Below are 17,257 nucleotides of genomic sequence, written 5' to 3'. Positions count from 1 at the left end.
CTCTGTGTCTTTAACCCAGACCTGGGGGGGGCTACTGGTGGTAGGCTAGCTCAGGTGCCTGAATTAATTAGGATTTAGCTCTTTCTGTGATCCTCAAAACAAAACCTCCTCCCTCTTTCATTTCCATTCTTCCTCTTTCTCCCCTCTAGTATTTCCTTTTGAAAATATTAACGAGATAAGGATTCCCCTCCTTTTAAAAACTTTTTTCGTCCTTTTTTTTTTTTAGACAACAGGGTGGGTTGTCCTTGAGTGGCTAAATCCGGTAAGGAGCATGCGTGTCTCCATGGAGAGACGTATTGATGTTTATCAGGGATGACTAGATCAAAGGCTGCCACATGACAGGCGATCAATCACGCATCAAATCAATGACGGCAATCCTCAAATAAAACCGAAAAGAAACAAAACCGGCTCTTTGGACAGTCAATTATTCATTATTACTCGCTCTTTAACACTGCAATGAACCCCAATAGAAACTCTGTCTCTGACGTTTCGTTTATCTAACTACCCAAGTAGTCGACTTTTCTGGCAAGTTAACACATCAGGCCTATCGTGTCGTTACAAATGCACCTGGTTTACTGAAATCACATGGCAAAATAGAAAATAATAATGGTCAACAAACGAAGATGTGTCGAAAGTAAAACGTATTTTTAGTCTATTACGTAGACAAGATAAATGGAAAATGGAAAAATAAAACATTTAGTGAATTAATATATATATATTTTTAAGTCCAACATTGTATCTCCATTTAGTAAGAGACGGTGAAAATGAACTTATGTGTGCGCTTGTGCTTACCTGCTGATCGCCTAGGTTCTTGCTGCTTTCTCCTCGGCATAGTGACCGTCACGTTCCACGGTACTTTTTAAGTCTGTCAGTGGAGAAAAACCATCCCGTAGCTTTTTTTTCCCTCGGAAATAACTGTAAACAGTTTTTCTATTAGAATGGTTTATTTCTTTTGTAATTGTGGGCTTATACCAGACAACCTGAAACGGCCACAATATAACTAAATATGTCCTTTAGGCCTACGAATAGAAACAAATGACAGAAGATAAAGGACAAACGAAAAAAAAAGGGTTTCTGTCATATCAAAACGATGCACGAATTTCGCCAGCTCATAACATGTCTATCAAATATCATCTTCCCTCATCTCTGTGTGTCAGAAAAAAGAGGCAGACATCGAAGCCAAGTTTCAGTCACTCCCCTACTGCCATATGGGGCTATATAGCGGTGTTGGGGCTACTTTGTATCGTCCTCACTCCAAAATAAATAAACTCTGATGGTAAACAAATAAGTCCAGTGTGAGCGAACACAATGTATTTCCGTGGAAGGCTGCGCTTCTTCAAGCTCAGATCTGAAACAAAACAGAATTGAGAGAAAATAGACAGGCATTAGATGGTTAATGGCAATCCGTCACCACGCCACCTATTCCGATCAAGCCTCGCCGTCAGCGGATACTTTTCTCCCCTCTCTAGCTTGAGTCGGGGAGGTAGGGATTCTACTTACGTTTCTAGTCGTTAAAATGACTATTATCAGCCGCCGATCAAGGAATATGCAGGTTGATGTGGTGGGGTGTCTGCGACTAAAGAGAAACAAACATGATGCAGGCATCCACCCTCGCCGGAGAGAATTTTTCTTCTGTAAACTCCAGGGAGTGAACCGAGGTCTCGTCTGCTCCTCCGGGGGGGGAAAAATGAAACGCAGGGAATCTAGACGCGTTTCAGACAGTCTCAACTGATAGACAGACGCATCGAGTGGCTTTTCCTGCTTCATGTTCACTCCTCCCCTCGCCCTACGAGCGTCACCCTGACAGTAGAACCCACCTGTCAATCTTTTTAATTGTCTTGTTTTTCCTTCGCTTAAAATTGAAATGACTGACAAAGGAAAGCTTCCATCAGTAGGCTAAATATCAAATTGTTGCTTTGAAATATTGATCCATAAACTTCCTGCATAATGTTATTATGGCAATTAGTCAATTATTACAAAGCTATTACTAGGTTAGGCTATATTACTACAACTAGGCTAATCATTCATCATCATCATCATCATCATCATCATGCGACATACACTTACACTAACTTTATTTTGCCTGACATATGCTATCCTATGTCAAACCCAACATGGAAATGTTTTGAACGTGCAATATTTTTTGGAACATTCGGGCTGAAGTTTCCTAATGTGAGAGCACCATCATTTACACATGCTTGAGGAGAAAAATATATTTCTGCAGATAATATCCTATTAACGGTGCTTGTTAAGACCCGAATGGTTGTGGTCGGCACTGGCTGTGTTGGCAACTCTATGGCTTTTTTGTTGTTGTTGTGTGTACAATCGTTGAGGAGATGTTTGAGACTACGATTGATATGTTTCACCTTACTAGGAAGTGTGTCATGTCCCGGAAGAGGAGGGACTCAGAAGAAGACACGCCGCTAACAGTAAGAGTTTGGCTGCTGCTACAAGGTTGCGCCGTGTTGTAGCCTAGTTATCATCAAAGCAAACATTCTAAAAGCACGTTATTGCGTGTCGATCTTATGCGACAAAAAAACCGCGCTGGTGATATTGTTTTCATCGCATTGCATCGGCGTGGCCTACCCTGCTAGGTGAAGAAAGCCTAGCGTAGGCTAACGATAAGCATATTGATATCAACGCACAGCCAGTGCCCGTGAACTTTGTCACATATACCCTCCCTGGTGCAATGTCCACCTCTTTCTTATTGAGAAACGGTAAGAGGGTGTTTTCAGTAATCGGCGGAGTGTGCAGAGGAACCGACGCACTTTCTGGAGTTCATTTTATAGCGCGCCGCTTCATTATAGATCTGTCATACTCCACACACTTCATGGATTTTAAAGGTTCCTCGATACCGAGCTCCATGAAAAAGCTGGTCGTAACGAAGCTCAGCCAGAATTTCAGAGACGCCGTTGCCTTGCAAACTGTTCCAGTCCCGACACCTGGCGACGGGGACTTGCTTGTCAGAAATCGGTAAGTTTTGGTTAGAAATTGGATAGGTTCCCATTTTCCGCGGGTGCGTAGCCTATAGCCTATGTATAGACGATTCCAATATTGGGCGCATTTTGGAGTCAATATCTTTGATAAACTATTTGGTATTGTTTTCAAGTTATGAAAGGGTCTCTTACCTCGGTTAGACTCGCCTATCCATCCCCATCGATATTAGTAGCCTACTTGCGACCATTTCAGGAGCGAGCAAAATACGTGAGGAATATTTCCAAGTTCCGCCCCTACATTTGTCTATCAATCCATCTCGGCATCTCGCTCTGTCCTGTCTCCTTACGTCACGAACCTGCAAACAGAAAGTCATGGGGGGGGTGTAAAGACTCGCACGAATAGATGAGGAGATGGAGAAACAGCTATGCATGGCATGTGGGGCTGCGGCAGGATCATCATTTACCGCTGCATAAAACCAATGCATAAGAATCAATTGTATGTCTGTCCGGTTCAAAGCAAGATATTTACAAACGTTGATGACGTTAACGGGGTACTGTAACAGAGCAGGAATGTAGGCTCCTTAATCTAACTGGTTATTTACTACAATTTAAGTCAAAGAGATATTAAAATGCGGGTCAATGCTGGTGTAGCCTATTAGAGCGCAATTGATCAGTGAAATGAAGGCAGGGTCTTGCGTTATGGTTTAGAGACCAAGGACATAGTAACATCATCTAAAGAATGCAGAAATTATATGTAGCCTAAACCTTTTTCACAGGTTTGTTTTGTGTGCTTAATTGCGTATGCGTAATTTAGGGAATACAAAAAAAATGTCTCGTATGTCATTTATAACTTGAAAATGTGGAACATTGAATTATACATACAATTTACCATGGATAGGTAGCCTCTCTCTCTCAGGGAAAGGAAAGAACTGTTGATGCAGTGGTATAGGTTAGGTGCTTTGCCCTCTCCCCACGCCCGAAACCTCGAAATGTAGATTGAAATAGATTGAAAAGTATGGCATCACGTATTGTTCTATAATTTAATGTAGGCCTATGCCCTTATACGTTTTAGCAATTCTTTGTGTGTTGTCTGTAATGAATCCCCATCATATGAGTTGGCCTGGAAAATTACAACATTTAGCCATAAGCTAACAACTAGGCTTCACAGGCACCTTCAACTGACAAAAATAAGTTACAGGGCTTAGTTATCAAGGCATATTTCTTGATATGGGTTATTATTTATTGTTAATAATAAGAAATGTATGTGATGTGGCATTTAGGCCTTGTATAAAGTCTGCTTGGTTAAATGATATGAGGTGGGAAGACAGCTGCACAACATAGCCTACTGTAGTCCACGGTCATTTAATTGCACATATAGTCTATTGCCCATGATCATTTCCATAGGCTATTGATGACCCTTGACCTACGAACTGTGATTTACCCATGAATTAGGCTGGACTTTCTGAATTAGATAGTGTAGGCTATCATTTAAAACGCACACGGCTTCAAACCACAGGTGAAACAAGCTTTGTTTAGAAAATTGAGTGGGTCAGCTCCACTGCTAAGGTAATTGCACAAAAGAGGAACCGTGAGCGATAGTTAATCGTAATATCAGATAATGTATTGATGTAGATAAAGGTTTTAGAACGTTATTGTAGTTGTGTGGCACGTCTACGGACAGGACATGGCTGGACCACTTGTTGGCCTCTTCAATGCTTTGGTTCACAATGCAATGCGTATCAGGAAATGTTTTTATTTTTAACCAGAATTTGACAAATGTTGAGTTTAAATTGAGATATGCATTAATATCGTGCTTCAGTGACCGAGATGATTGTGCATTCAAAGTTGCACATTTTTTTAAATCAAGCATCTTTAAGAATATCAGGCCCAATCCTGAACTAGAGATCCCAGTTCACTTTAGTTTTGACTTTTGAACTTGGTCTTCTTTAATGCATGGCGTTTCGGTACTGTTGGTCCATAATGAGAGATTCAGGTTAAAATATTTACTGGTATGGAAAAATTCAGAAGGGCTGCAAAGAAAAAGCGATCTGGAAAGTATAGTCAAACCTAGATCTTTTCCTATATGTAATTGGAGCCATTTATTTGTAACTAAACCAGGCTGGTACATTTAAGTGCTAGAAATGCAAATGTGACATGCACAATGATGAGTCGCAACAAGGGTTCTTCTGGAGAATAGAAAATGATTTATTTATACATTTCTTTCACACAAGGATTTTTTTCCTCTCTATGTCATCAACTGAGATGAAACCAGTTTTATTTTTTCATGTCGAGGTACAGAACTATACAAGATTTAAAAGTGCAGTTTGTTCTTGTGTGTCTCTCAAGACAATGACTCATAACATCATGCAATGTGTTTTGGGTGGGTGTTTTTTCAAGAGAAATGGAATAATTGCCAAAACAAACCGATGTTTCCTTCCCGAACGATGTCCCAGATGTTTTCTAGGGAATAGAAGTGAAATCTTGACCTTCGCAGTCATTACTGTAGGCATTCTGAAGTGCACCTCTTTATGTTATTATAACAAACTATTATCATGTTATTATCCAAATCACTAAAGTATCCTATACCGACATTCATTGATTTTAATGTTATGTAACAATTGTTAATCATTCTGAACTGTCATTCACTTATATTTTATTTTCTGTTCCATTCCATGCAGATTTGTTGGAATCAATGCCTCGGACATCAACTACTCAGCAGGCCGCTACGACCCTACGGTCAAGCCACCGTTTGACGCCGGGTTCGAGGGCATTGGTGAGGTGGTCGGACTCGGCCTGAGTGCCAGCGCCCGCTACACCGTTGGCGACACCGTGGCCTACTTTGCCGATGGGGCCTTTGCAGAGTACACGGTGATACCCATGATCAAGACCGTACCCGTACCTGCGGTGAAGCCAGAGTTTCTCACCCTGCTGTTAAGCGGTGCCACCGCTTATATCGCCATGAAGCGGCTTGGCGACCTGGTGAAGGGCGAGACAGTGCTGGTGACGGCCGCTGCCGGTGGCACGGGACAGTTCGCCGTGCAGTTTGCCAAACAGGCCGGCTGCCATGTTGTGGGCACCTGCTCCTCCAACGAGAAGGCTGGCTTCTTAAAGACCATTGGCTGCGACAGGCCCATCAACTACACGTCTGAGGACCTGAGCGCCACGCTGCGCAAAGAGTACCCACAAGGCCTGGACGTAGTCTACGAGTCCATAGGCGGCAGAATCTTTGACATGGCGGTCAACAATCTGGCCAATAAGGGCAGGCTGATCGTGATAGGGTTCATCTCAGGGTACCAAACGGCATCAGGGGTCCCAACTGTTAAAGGAGGGACTCTGCCCGTGAAGCTGCTCCAGAAGTCAGCCAGCGTGAGGGGGTTCTTCCTACCTCACTTCCTGGCTGACTACAAGGAGGCGATGGGAAGCATGATGCAGATGTTTGCTAAAGGGAAGCTGGTGTGTGAAGTGGACTGTGGGGACATGGCCCCCGAGGGCCGTTTCGTGGGGCTGGAGTCCGTCTTTAGGGCTGTGGACTACATGTACGCTGGGAAAAACGTTGGAAAGGTGGTGGTTGAGGTGACTCCACCCTCACTGGACAGCAAACTGTGATTTGCCTTAATGTGAATGCACTGGAATCCTCGAACAAATCAAATGTGTGTATGTACATTGAAATGAACTATGCAAGTACATATGTTGAAGGCAAATTACCCAAACTGTGACAATCTACAGTACTCTGAGTTGAATATATTTTTTGAACAGTTTATTTCACCTGAATATATTTTGATATTACTCAAATGTCGTTCTGTTCGAGACAGTTGCTTGTTAATGTTTTGATGAACGTATTGAATAAAGCAAAGCCAAAGTCCCAATGAACGGGGATAGTACTTGTAGAGTGAAGATTACTGTTGTAACAACAGAAGGTTATCTCAAGAAAAGAATACTGTACCCCTCTAGATCAAATGCCTCCCTCATTCTCATGCTATCACACACACACACACACACACACACACACTTGTTTAATTGTTCTGTGCTCAAGACTAGAGCTAACTAAAATGTAATCCTATTAAAATGTGTATTTACAGTAACTAGACCAGTGGCTGCATTGACCGTCCACAGCTTATGCATGATTACTGCACACCAGACAATGCAGCAGCATATGAGCTGAACTCGTCCCTCTGTTTAACAGGAAACAAAGTAGCTGAGGACAATATTGCATAATGATCGCATTTAGTGTTACCAGTTTAAACCTCTGTCATACTTTTGGAATATAGGCCTAAGCATGCCCAGAGAAATTGACCTGTTTAGTCCCTCACACACACACACACACACACACACACACACACACACACACACACACACACACACACACACACACACACACACACACACTCATAAAGTATACATGAACAGATTACACATTCATATAATTAATAAATTAACTTAAATCAACAGAAAAGATTGCACATTTCTCAATGTATTGTCGATGTACAGTAGGTTTTAAAATAGCACATTTTGAGAAGTATTTGCAATGTATCATGTGTAGTTAACACTCAATATCTATAATACATTATTTATCTTACATTCTTGATTTTAAAATGAAATGTGTTTTGTTGTAGTAAAATCTGTATATACACTTGTCAGAACTGAATGCAGCATCAGGTGTGCTTGGTATTTTATAGCATGTTTGTGGCTGACAGAAACAGCGTTCATATAATCCATCTTTCCATTCACATGCCCCAAGCTGCCCATAATAAAAAATTAGTCCAGCTAACCAGAACTTGGGGTTGAAAATACCACTCGTTTTTCTCACAACAAGCAGAAAACCACTTATATTGAATGTATTGTGGAATGCCCTCTGAGGTAGGCCTACGTTTCTTTTTTTTTTTACCTTGAGGATAAGGTTCCACTTTATGTTTTGGATTCTCTTAAGCCAATTCACAAATTTCATTTTTTTTTTCTAATTTAAATATAGAATCCTTTTAAGCTAAGTATCATGTTATCGCCTACATTAGAGGTGAGGGTAGATAGGTGGGATACAATTGTCATGGAGATGTCTTATCTTACATATTAATTCTCAAAACTATTTACAAGTTAATGTGGGTGTTACTCTGTGGCCTTTTTGTTTTGGAAGTGAGAAAAGGTCATCCCAAAAAATTCTAAGACAATACGTTATGTATCAAGCCTAGGAACACAAAAACAAACACCTGTTTCCACCGGGGAGGGACATCTGTGTGTTCATACACTGTGGACATGCAATATCCTCCTCCAGGTGGCCACTCAAAAAAGATCTCAGTGTGAAATACGTTACAGGTGTGACCACAGCATGCAAATCTGCTACCTTTGCCAGGCAGGCAGCTCAGGAAATCAGAAACATACCCCACCAGCCTGAAGCCATTTGAACCTGCACCAGTGTGTCTCACACACACATACACACACCCGTATGTGTTCCAATAGAATAGTGGTCTGTGTAATGCATGCAGTGTATTGTTGTAGATTGGTTCTTACTATCTTTAGTATTTTTTTTGTATTTTAGGTCCTCTTTGATTTCTACCCCTGTGTTAAATATAGGAATGAAGTGATCCATCTCTGCACCCGTCCTTGTAAGTGTTTGACGACAGTGTCACTGTACAGCATGAATGAAGGTGAGCAACCTGAAAGCTATTGTTAAGGCTGATGCTCTTACCGCTCGTAAAATGGATTGTTCACTCAGTCATTCTAATGCAAGAGCATGCGCTCACACGCTAGTCGCACAAAGGTGAGCGAGGTGATACGAATGAATGTTCACTTGAATTTACCGTGCTTGAGTACAGTTGCGTGCATGCTCTGGATAGAGGTACGGACTGTCAATGTGTATCTGTCTTCAGTTACCAACCGAGGCCTCACTGGTCCTCCGGGGCCCACCTGTAGCAGCCATGATTAGTGCGCGTTCACAGTCCAATTAAAGCACAAGACAACCTGGAGAAAACAACCCATTTTATATAATTGGCTTGTAGCTGTTAGCAGGCTCTTAACAAACCATATAGACACATACCCGTTGTAATCACCTTCTGAGGTACATGACTATTGTTGGTGGAGTGACAAACATGTTTTGGAAAGTGTAGCGTTTCTCAACGTAGTTTGAAAATATTAGTTATTGTTTTATTTTTGTATTGCTCAGACTATAATTAGGGGTTTTGACATACAGTATATTACGTCCACCTTTAACCTGAGTATAGTCCTTAAACCCTAAACATAAAATTGAAAAGATTAGAATATGGCAAACGTGAAACAACCACAATTATGTGAGAAATGTTCAAATCTAAAATAAATGTCCAAAAGTGCATGTCATGAATAGGTGTGATACTTGGTTTGGCAGAGGTCTGTGTTTTGTGCATTTCAGATACACACCCAAAATGGGATCTGTGACCTTTTTACAGCTTTGCTTTCAATTCAATTGAACCATATAATTGTTGATTATAAGAATACATGGAAAATGCTGTCAACAGTTTAGTGAAATGCCAGTGTTGTAATACATCAAATCAATTTGATCAGCTGGGTATTCAATCAACAGTGTTACTTTATACTCTGCCATCCCTGTTCCCCATACTGGAACACCTAACATAGACATCATTAGGTGTGGTCTGGTATAACCTGGTGCCTTAGTGGCTGACTCTGTCATGGCTCAGGTCCACTCTCAGTCACTAAGAGTCACTCAGACCCCTCAACCATCATCACTCCTCCCCTCGTTACAAAACCCCACTGAACTAATTAGTCAATGCACACCCAAACACTGTACGTTAAGGTAAAAACAGGTGACTTTCCAATATTTTTTTCCTGGTGGTTTTATTTAACAAAATATATAATAATATGTTACTTTTGCTCATTTTGTATTGCGTAGAAATATGAACCCTCAAGGTTTCTCTTGCGAGCATTTTCCATACTAATGACATTATTTTGCATTTCTCCATTTTGTTATGGTTCACTTTTAGAAAAAAAGGAGAATAGGAGAAAATAGGAGAACCCTTTTCTGGTTCCAGGTAGAACTATTTTGGGTTCCATGAAGAACCCTCTGGGGAAAGGGTTTTACATGGAGCCCAATAGGGTTCTACCTGGAACCAAAAAAGGGTTCTTCAAAGGGTTCTCCTATTGGGACAGCCGAAGAACCCTTTTAGGTTCTAGATAGCACCTTGTTTTCGAAGAGTGTAGGCTAGCAGTGTGTGTGTGTGCATGCGTCAGTACTGCTGGCAATCTGTCTGTCTGTCTGTCAGAGTCACAAGGACTCAGTGGGACATAAATTAGAATATGCAGCCGGGCCACTCAAGTCTCACTGAGGAGGAGGAATACCTTTCTTAATCAAGTTCCCCTGATTAATTGTAATAAAGGTGTCATCCATAAATGTGTCCTCCTGATTGAGTAATTTGAGGCTGAAGACAGTAAGCACATCCCTAGTGATTGGGGTTTTACAGTGGGGGGGATGTAAGAGGGAGACACGGTGATGACACAAATAGCTCTTCAGTGCGTTGGCAGTCACCCTCCCTCCACGGACAGCCTTCGCACAGCTGACGGAAATACAATTATCAGTGTGATCTGCTTAAGAATTCATCAGCGGCTCCACTGCCCAGTGAAGGCATTCACAGAGTTGGAGAGAAAAAGAGAGCCGAGAGAGAGGAGGGGAGGGTGCCGAAAGGGAAGCCTGACTGATTAAATGAGGTTTTATTTTGTACAGGCCGAATATTCCTTTAATATTATGCTATAAATTCATGTATCGATTCAACCCGCATGTTATTTTACATGTTCCAAATCAATGTCTTTATTCCTCCCGTTTTATTTGAAATGTGAATGAAAAACATCCAGGTAAATACTGTTCAGATTGCATTTCAATATCACACACCAGTCAAATGCATATTGGTCATACGATATGAGTAGTAGAGAAAACAAATGTATCCAAATGGATCTGATGTTGGTGGCAATATACAAAGTAGCGAACCTGAGCCACGTAACAACGCAGTGCAACCTGTACAGTCAGGAAAGGCTAGCCTACGATCATTGAGTCTGATGTTATGTGTGCAGGTGAAAGTCAAGGGCAGTAAATATTCATACAGTGGATGGATGATATTATCAGCACACCATGCCGGATGACAGCATCCCAATTTCATCGGTCGGTGTCTCTCCACTGCGGACGTAAAGATCGAAACACCCAGTCCATCCCACCCCATGCGAATGACGGACAGGTCCTCAGTTAGCTCAAACACCAGATCCCCCCCTGTCCCCACTCTTTACCCGCGAAACGCCACTGCACCCAAGGACACTGGGGTGTCAGCAGCGAGGCATCTGGGCGACATCGTTCATCAGGGCGCATCGGTAATGGGAACCTCCCGGTGACAGTGGTCATCAGGACACAAAAGCAAAAGGGACCATAAACATGTTATGACAGATGGCCAGGGGGACAAGCTCCGACAGGGAGGGAGGGATGGAGGGATGGAGAAAGAGAGAGAGCGAGATAAAAGTGAGATAGCAAGAAGGACAGCGAGGAAGAGAGATTTCATGCTAAAGTGTTCGGTGTTATGAAAAACAAATCCTCAACCCCCGGATGATAACTATATAAAAATATGCAATGGAACCCCTTCTCTCGGGTCCCATCAAAGATGAAGTTACAGAAGTAGTTCTGTCTCTCCCCTACTCAATGAACAAGATAGGCTAGCTACATTTAGAAAAGAAGCTTCGTTTTTTTTCTTCTCTTAACATCTCTTCCTTTTCTCTCTCTCTCCTCTGATCAGTCTAATGAGCTTGCGTTTGTTTCAGTTTGTTTACCATCGTGTCAGCGTTGACATCGGCCAATTAGCGAAGTGAAACCGTTTAACTGTAGCTACGGTATGTCGGGGAGTGAAGGCACAGCGAGAGGAAGGAGAGAGATGTTGATTTAAGAACACGTGGACAACCACCAGGTTTTATGACAAAAACTGGGACCAACAGGCATGGTTGCTACTGCAGGAGCTAAAGCTGCTAGCACCATACGCTAGCTCAGAAGTTCTTCAGATATTGCCTCCCTGATCCTTTGAAAACAAATGAGAAACCAACCAGAATTGAGACAACACATGGTCATTATGATCTGGATGTTTTTGGTTTAATCCAGCTACTGGAAACTGGGCCCTAAGACTTTGCCTGAAGAGGGTGGTGTTTTGTTCTAAATCGTGGTGAAAGAAGTTTGAAGTGAAGTAAAAACAAAGGGATAATTATGGAGGTGATAGCAACGACAGAATGTGAGAAACAAACAGGTTGCGTGAGAATGAGGTGAGGCAGGGATGCTGAGGGTTGTCAAGAAATGACTACTGATTGTAGGTCCCAGAAGAGAGAAGACATCGTTGTGCTAACATCTACATCACCTCAGGACTCACATGTTGTCTCAACTTTCTTATATGAGGTATTAAAGAAAGTAGCATGCACAGCACAGCTACATCCAATAATAAAAAGTGCTCTATAGGCTACTAGCAGTCTTCTTCTTCTTCTTGTTCTTCTTTTTTTTGTTCTTCTACTTCGTCGTCTTCTTCGCCGTGCCGGAGCCAAGCTGCGCGGACAAAGATGTGACCTTATTGTTTGGTGGAAACAGTCTCGTCCGCTAATCGTCACCCATCCATCCCTTGCACCTGTATATAACGCGGAGATTCCAATATCCATCACTGCGCCGTGCCGTCACTTTGATTGATGGATTACTCACAGAGTCCCTCTGTTTTCACAGAAGTGTGTCGTTCTGGAGTGAGAAGTGAACAACGTCTCGGCCTATGATCAGATTTAAAGTGCAGGTTCCATCCGAGAGTGTATTTGGTTCAGTGATACACAATCACCTACGGGGCCGGCCAAGCGAAATGCTTATGGAAATCTAATTTCATTAGGCGTTACGGTTTGTTGGGTCTGTTATTCATGTAGTAGGCCGTTGACGTTCTCAGGCAATAGCGTAACACAATGTAACACGACAGAATCTCATTCGGTGGGAGTTCTTCAAGTCTGTCAGGGACTGGTGTCACTGTCATGGATGTTGAGCAATATCGGAGCCAACACTTGGATCGAACGAGAGGTATGCTTAAATACCAGACAAGCTCTCTCAGAATGGAATCCTTCAATTAATACTATAAGAGCATAATCATCTCTCAGTGGTTTTGAATAACAGATTTGAGCAAGCATGGTGCGCCAGCCTTGCCTCTAGAGAGATTCACACAGAGCGTGAGACAAAAAGAGACACAAATATGGACTCTATTACAGCAAACAATTGAACTAGCACTGCAGCGAAGGACCGCCTTCACTCCCCTTCCCAAGGACTTCCTCGTCATTGTAACCCAAGGCAAATGAATTCATCATTATTGTTTTCCCGTCCCATCCCTAATTTGTGTAGCTCTAAGTGTCTGCAGCACCTGAGCAGGGACGTGTGTGTATGTGTGTGTGTGTGTGTGTGTGTGTGTGTGTGGCGTGCGCGAGTGCTGGGAGAGGCTTTGACGCGGCGATGACAGGAGACCTAACGCTGCAGGATGGAGAAAGGTGAGCAGGAAACAGAAGGCGCCTATGGAGGAGGTATATGACATCTGTCAGAATCCAGGGTGGTTGGGGGGACAAAGCCCCCCCCCCTCCGGCCAGGGGTCACATCTAACACTGCAGTCGCTGAAGTTGTCAGGACACTGCTGACACTTCTTTGGCAATAGTGGCCGGGGACCTGGACAGGCACGGGCGTTCAAGTCACACTTATTTCTGAGTAAATGTATCTGAGGGCATTTGTTCAGCTTCTTTTTTTCTTCCCAAGGACCAACAGAAACGTCGGGGTTTTCTTTTTTGTCGGTTGCGGATGCAGGAAGGTCACCTGACATGGCAAGGTCGACAAACAAACAAACAAATAAAAGGAATTAAAATGGAGAAAAACATAACAGGCGAAACAAGGGGGAAAAGGATTAAATGTTTATTTTGAACATGATGGCATGTAACAGGCATTACTCTCTGTGCTGTCCTCTGCCCCCCATTGGCTACGACACCACCTCCTGGGCTAACACAAGGGTCGTCCAAACGTCCAATCATGTCAAAACCAGCGATCCAACTTCAACTAGAGAACAGATTCATTATTAAAAATCATGAATACATTTAAATCATTACTTTTGTTTGTGTACCTGCAATTGTTTGAGTAGAACATCACATATTTCACTTCTGACAAAGTACGACTGCAATATCAGTTAATGATGGTCTGACAAGAGAGAGAGAGACGAGGAGAGAGAGAGTCAGTTAAGAACAAATTCTAATTTACAATGACGGCCTACCCCAGCCAAACCCCAACCCGGACGACGCTGGGCCAATTGTGCGCTGCCATAGGGGACTCCCAATCACGGCCGGTTGTGATACAGCCTGGAATCGAACCAGGGTCTGTAGTGACACCTCTACCACTGAGATACAGTGCTTTAGACCGCTGTGCAACTCGGGAGCCCCATTGACAAAGGCTACAATGAGAAATCTGGGCCATGCACTGGAGCAGTGGGTTTGTATTGGGTATGCATTGGGTTAGAGCTGATGATATAAAATATAGGCCTTCTACAAGAGCCGATCCATCACAGATCTGTATTCAGGGTGCCATCTTAAAAAGCATGTTTCCTTTGTTTATTCTTTGCGTTGTCTTTTCCTTTCTCTGGAGTTTTGACATTGGATATGACAGGTGTCTGTGGGGAGGAGAGAGAGGGAGGGAAAGGGGAGAGAGGAAAGTGGGAAGCGCTGGTAAGAAAGAAAACAATCTTTGACTGCCTGTGGGTGAACGTGGGTTCCTCTAGGCAACGCGGCCTTCAGCGTTTAGCTGGGGGCGCCGTATCCGAATCACAGCCACTGCTGTACCCCTAAGGCGTTAATCTCAACCAGTTACCGTCAAGTGCTGCTCTTCTTTATATTATCCTCCATTTTCCTCCGTTCCTTACTATCTCTCCATCTCCCTCTCCATCTTCTTTGTTATTTTCCCGCTATACTGTGCCCAATTCACAGAGGTGAGAGAAAAATGACAGCTTGAACAGATACGAGGGAAGACTTCTTGCATCCTAAGGCAAGCATTGTTTAGCTTTATTAGCAAAAAAAAAACATGTAAAATATTCCAAACAGAGGATTTCTTTCATGAAGTGTGTAGGATATGTTGTTGGACAAGTTTCGCTTCATTCCGACTGAAATGTGCATATCAAGACATCAACAAATGTCGACGAGACCTCGCCGTCATCCAGAAGGCTTGATTGAAAAGGTTTGTTGTTTGATCTACAGAGAATTATTAATTCAATAAGTGTTGACTATGGAGACAGTGAGGGAAAAAAAGGGAAACATAGGTAGAAAAAAACCATAAAGATTAACTGATGACATGTTCAACTGTGCGCATAATAAAAGGCTTAGTTAAAAACATGCTATTTGTCAATTATAAAAAATAAAAAAAACTGGAAATTAAATCCAGATAATCTCATGAAGTGTAAATAACATTATTTCTCATGGCAGCTTAATTGAATAAATTTGACTCCGTTTAGAAATAACAGAATTACATTCTCTTTCAAATATCTCCTATACCGTTTGTGAAAAGGTGAAACGGAAACATAAATACACTGATTCTTTGTCAATTAATTAATTGACAAAGATATTGATCACAATGAATCTGAATTCATCTAAATTAAATTGACTATGATTTAAACTAGTAACCGAAAGGTTGCAAGTTCGAATCCCCGAGCTGACATGGTACAAATCTTTCGTTCTGCCCCTGAACAAGGCAGTTAACCCACTGTTCCTAGGCCGTCATTGAAAATAAGAATTTGTTCTTAACTGACATAAATAAAAACTATAGTACTTCCCTCCAAAACGTATATCCCAGTCTCTTAAAAGGATAGTTTACCCAAATTACAAAATGACACATTGGTTTCTTTAACCTGTAAGCAGTCTATGGACAAGGTATGACAGTAATCCATGCTTTGGCACTAGTTTCCAAATGCTAACATTTTAGCATTTGTGGCACAAATCCCATTCAAGTCCTGGTACCGATACTACTGTAGCATTTTTCGTGCATCATATTCAAATAATCCAAAAGTATCTAAAATTGATTGTGAAGATCAAAAGATTGATATATAGATGATTTGAACATGATGTACTAAAAATGCTAATATCGGTACCAGGATTTCTATGTGATTTGTGCCATAAATCCTAAAATGTTAGCATTTGGAAACTGCTAGGAAAGTGCCAGGGAAACTAAACCAATGCTTGGATTGCTGTCACACCTTGTCCATAGACTGCTTACGGGGTAAGTAAAACAATATGTAATTTTGTAATTTCGGTGAACTATCTCTTGAAAGACATATTATCATCAAACATTTTATTTTTTTTATTTTTTTTACAAATAGGAAAATTCCTTACAAAATGATACCCTGAATGAGGATGATTCCCTACATAGGTTATTCACGCAGCGACAGACAAGACAGAAATACAGACAGACAGACAGACAGACAGACAGACAGACAGACAGACAGACAGACAGACAGACAGACAGACAGACAGACAGACAGACAGACAGACAGAGACAGACAGACAGACAGACAGACAGACAGACAGACAGACAGACAGACAGACAGACAGACAGACAGACAGACAGACAGACAGACAGACAGACAGACAGACAGACAGACAGACAGACCCATGACACTTGGGGAGGGGGGATGTGTGTGTTTATGTGGTTTATGTGAGTGACTGAGGGGAGGGAGGGAGACAGAGAAGGAAAATGGAAGGATTAGATAAAGGCTGTGAGTGCGTGTCATCATCTCTGACATTCTGTAGGGCTTGACCTTAACAGAACAGATCATGTCAGAGAGAGACGGTCTCATCATGGCCGAGGAACACAGACAACCCTTCAGAAATCACTACTGACAACAGGAGCACTCAAGACACACACGCACGCGAACACGCAGAACTGCCCACCCACACACAAGGGGGCACACACACACACACACGTACTCAAACACATACACACACGCAGAAAACACATGCAGGATGCACGAGCACACACACACGCGCACAATTAAACACACACATACACACAGTCTTACACACGCGCACACACACACAAATGCACCTATTTCCTTTGGAAATATAAGTCACATATTCTACCGTATTCATGGGTTGCGCGCTTCGATCACAATAGTGTTTTGCCCATCTGAGCATTCTAATCAATGCCATCTCATTAAGTGCTGATGAAGACTAAAGTGCATTACTGTGGCTTGGAAACACGATGACATTTCCAAAGGAGGCAAATCGTTAGTAGGACAAGCTTTTGTCATCATTGTGATGCAATCGAACTTTCGTTAGCTAGA

General features: G+C 42.3%; 2 protein-coding genes across 3 annotated transcripts in view; one reads left to right on the top strand and one right to left on the bottom strand.

Annotated features, from left to right (window-relative positions):
- Window positions 1–3,282, bottom strand: part of LOC106583507 (teashirt homolog 1) — a 37,725-nt gene extending 34,443 nt beyond the window's left edge. The window contains exons 1-2 of one of the 2 annotated variants that reach the window (XM_014167782.3): window positions 3,129–3,282; window positions 793–1,348 (exon numbers count right to left, since the gene is read on the bottom strand). In XM_014167782.3, coding sequence (XP_014023257.3) covers window positions 793–832 — 40 coding nt within the window. In that variant the 5' untranslated portion in view covers window positions 833–1,348; window positions 3,129–3,282. Of the gene's footprint in view, window positions 1–792; window positions 1,349–1,500; window positions 1,906–3,128 lie in introns of those variants that run through there. The other variant, XM_014167773.3, reaches the window with a different exon arrangement.
- On the top strand, window positions 2,436–6,814 carry LOC106583516 (prostaglandin reductase 3). Its single transcript, XM_014167796.3, has 2 exons — window positions 2,436–2,973; window positions 5,615–6,814. The coding sequence occupies exons 1-2, from the start codon at window positions 2,690–2,692 to the stop codon at window positions 6,540–6,542; spliced, it is 1,212 nt and encodes a 403-aa protein (XP_014023271.1). The 5' UTR covers window positions 2,436–2,689; the 3' UTR covers window positions 6,543–6,814.
- Window positions 6,815–17,257: the final 10,443 nt, after the last annotated feature.

The sequence above is a fragment of the Salmo salar genome, chromosome 02 (assembly GCF_965601325.2).
Source record: "Salmo salar chromosome 02, fSalSal1, whole genome shotgun sequence".
In the NCBI taxonomy this organism is placed as follows: Eukaryota; Metazoa; Chordata; class Actinopteri; order Salmoniformes; family Salmonidae; genus Salmo; species Salmo salar.
Note: the sequence above shows the minus strand (reverse complement) of the source record. Positions and strands in the feature narration are given on the sequence as shown.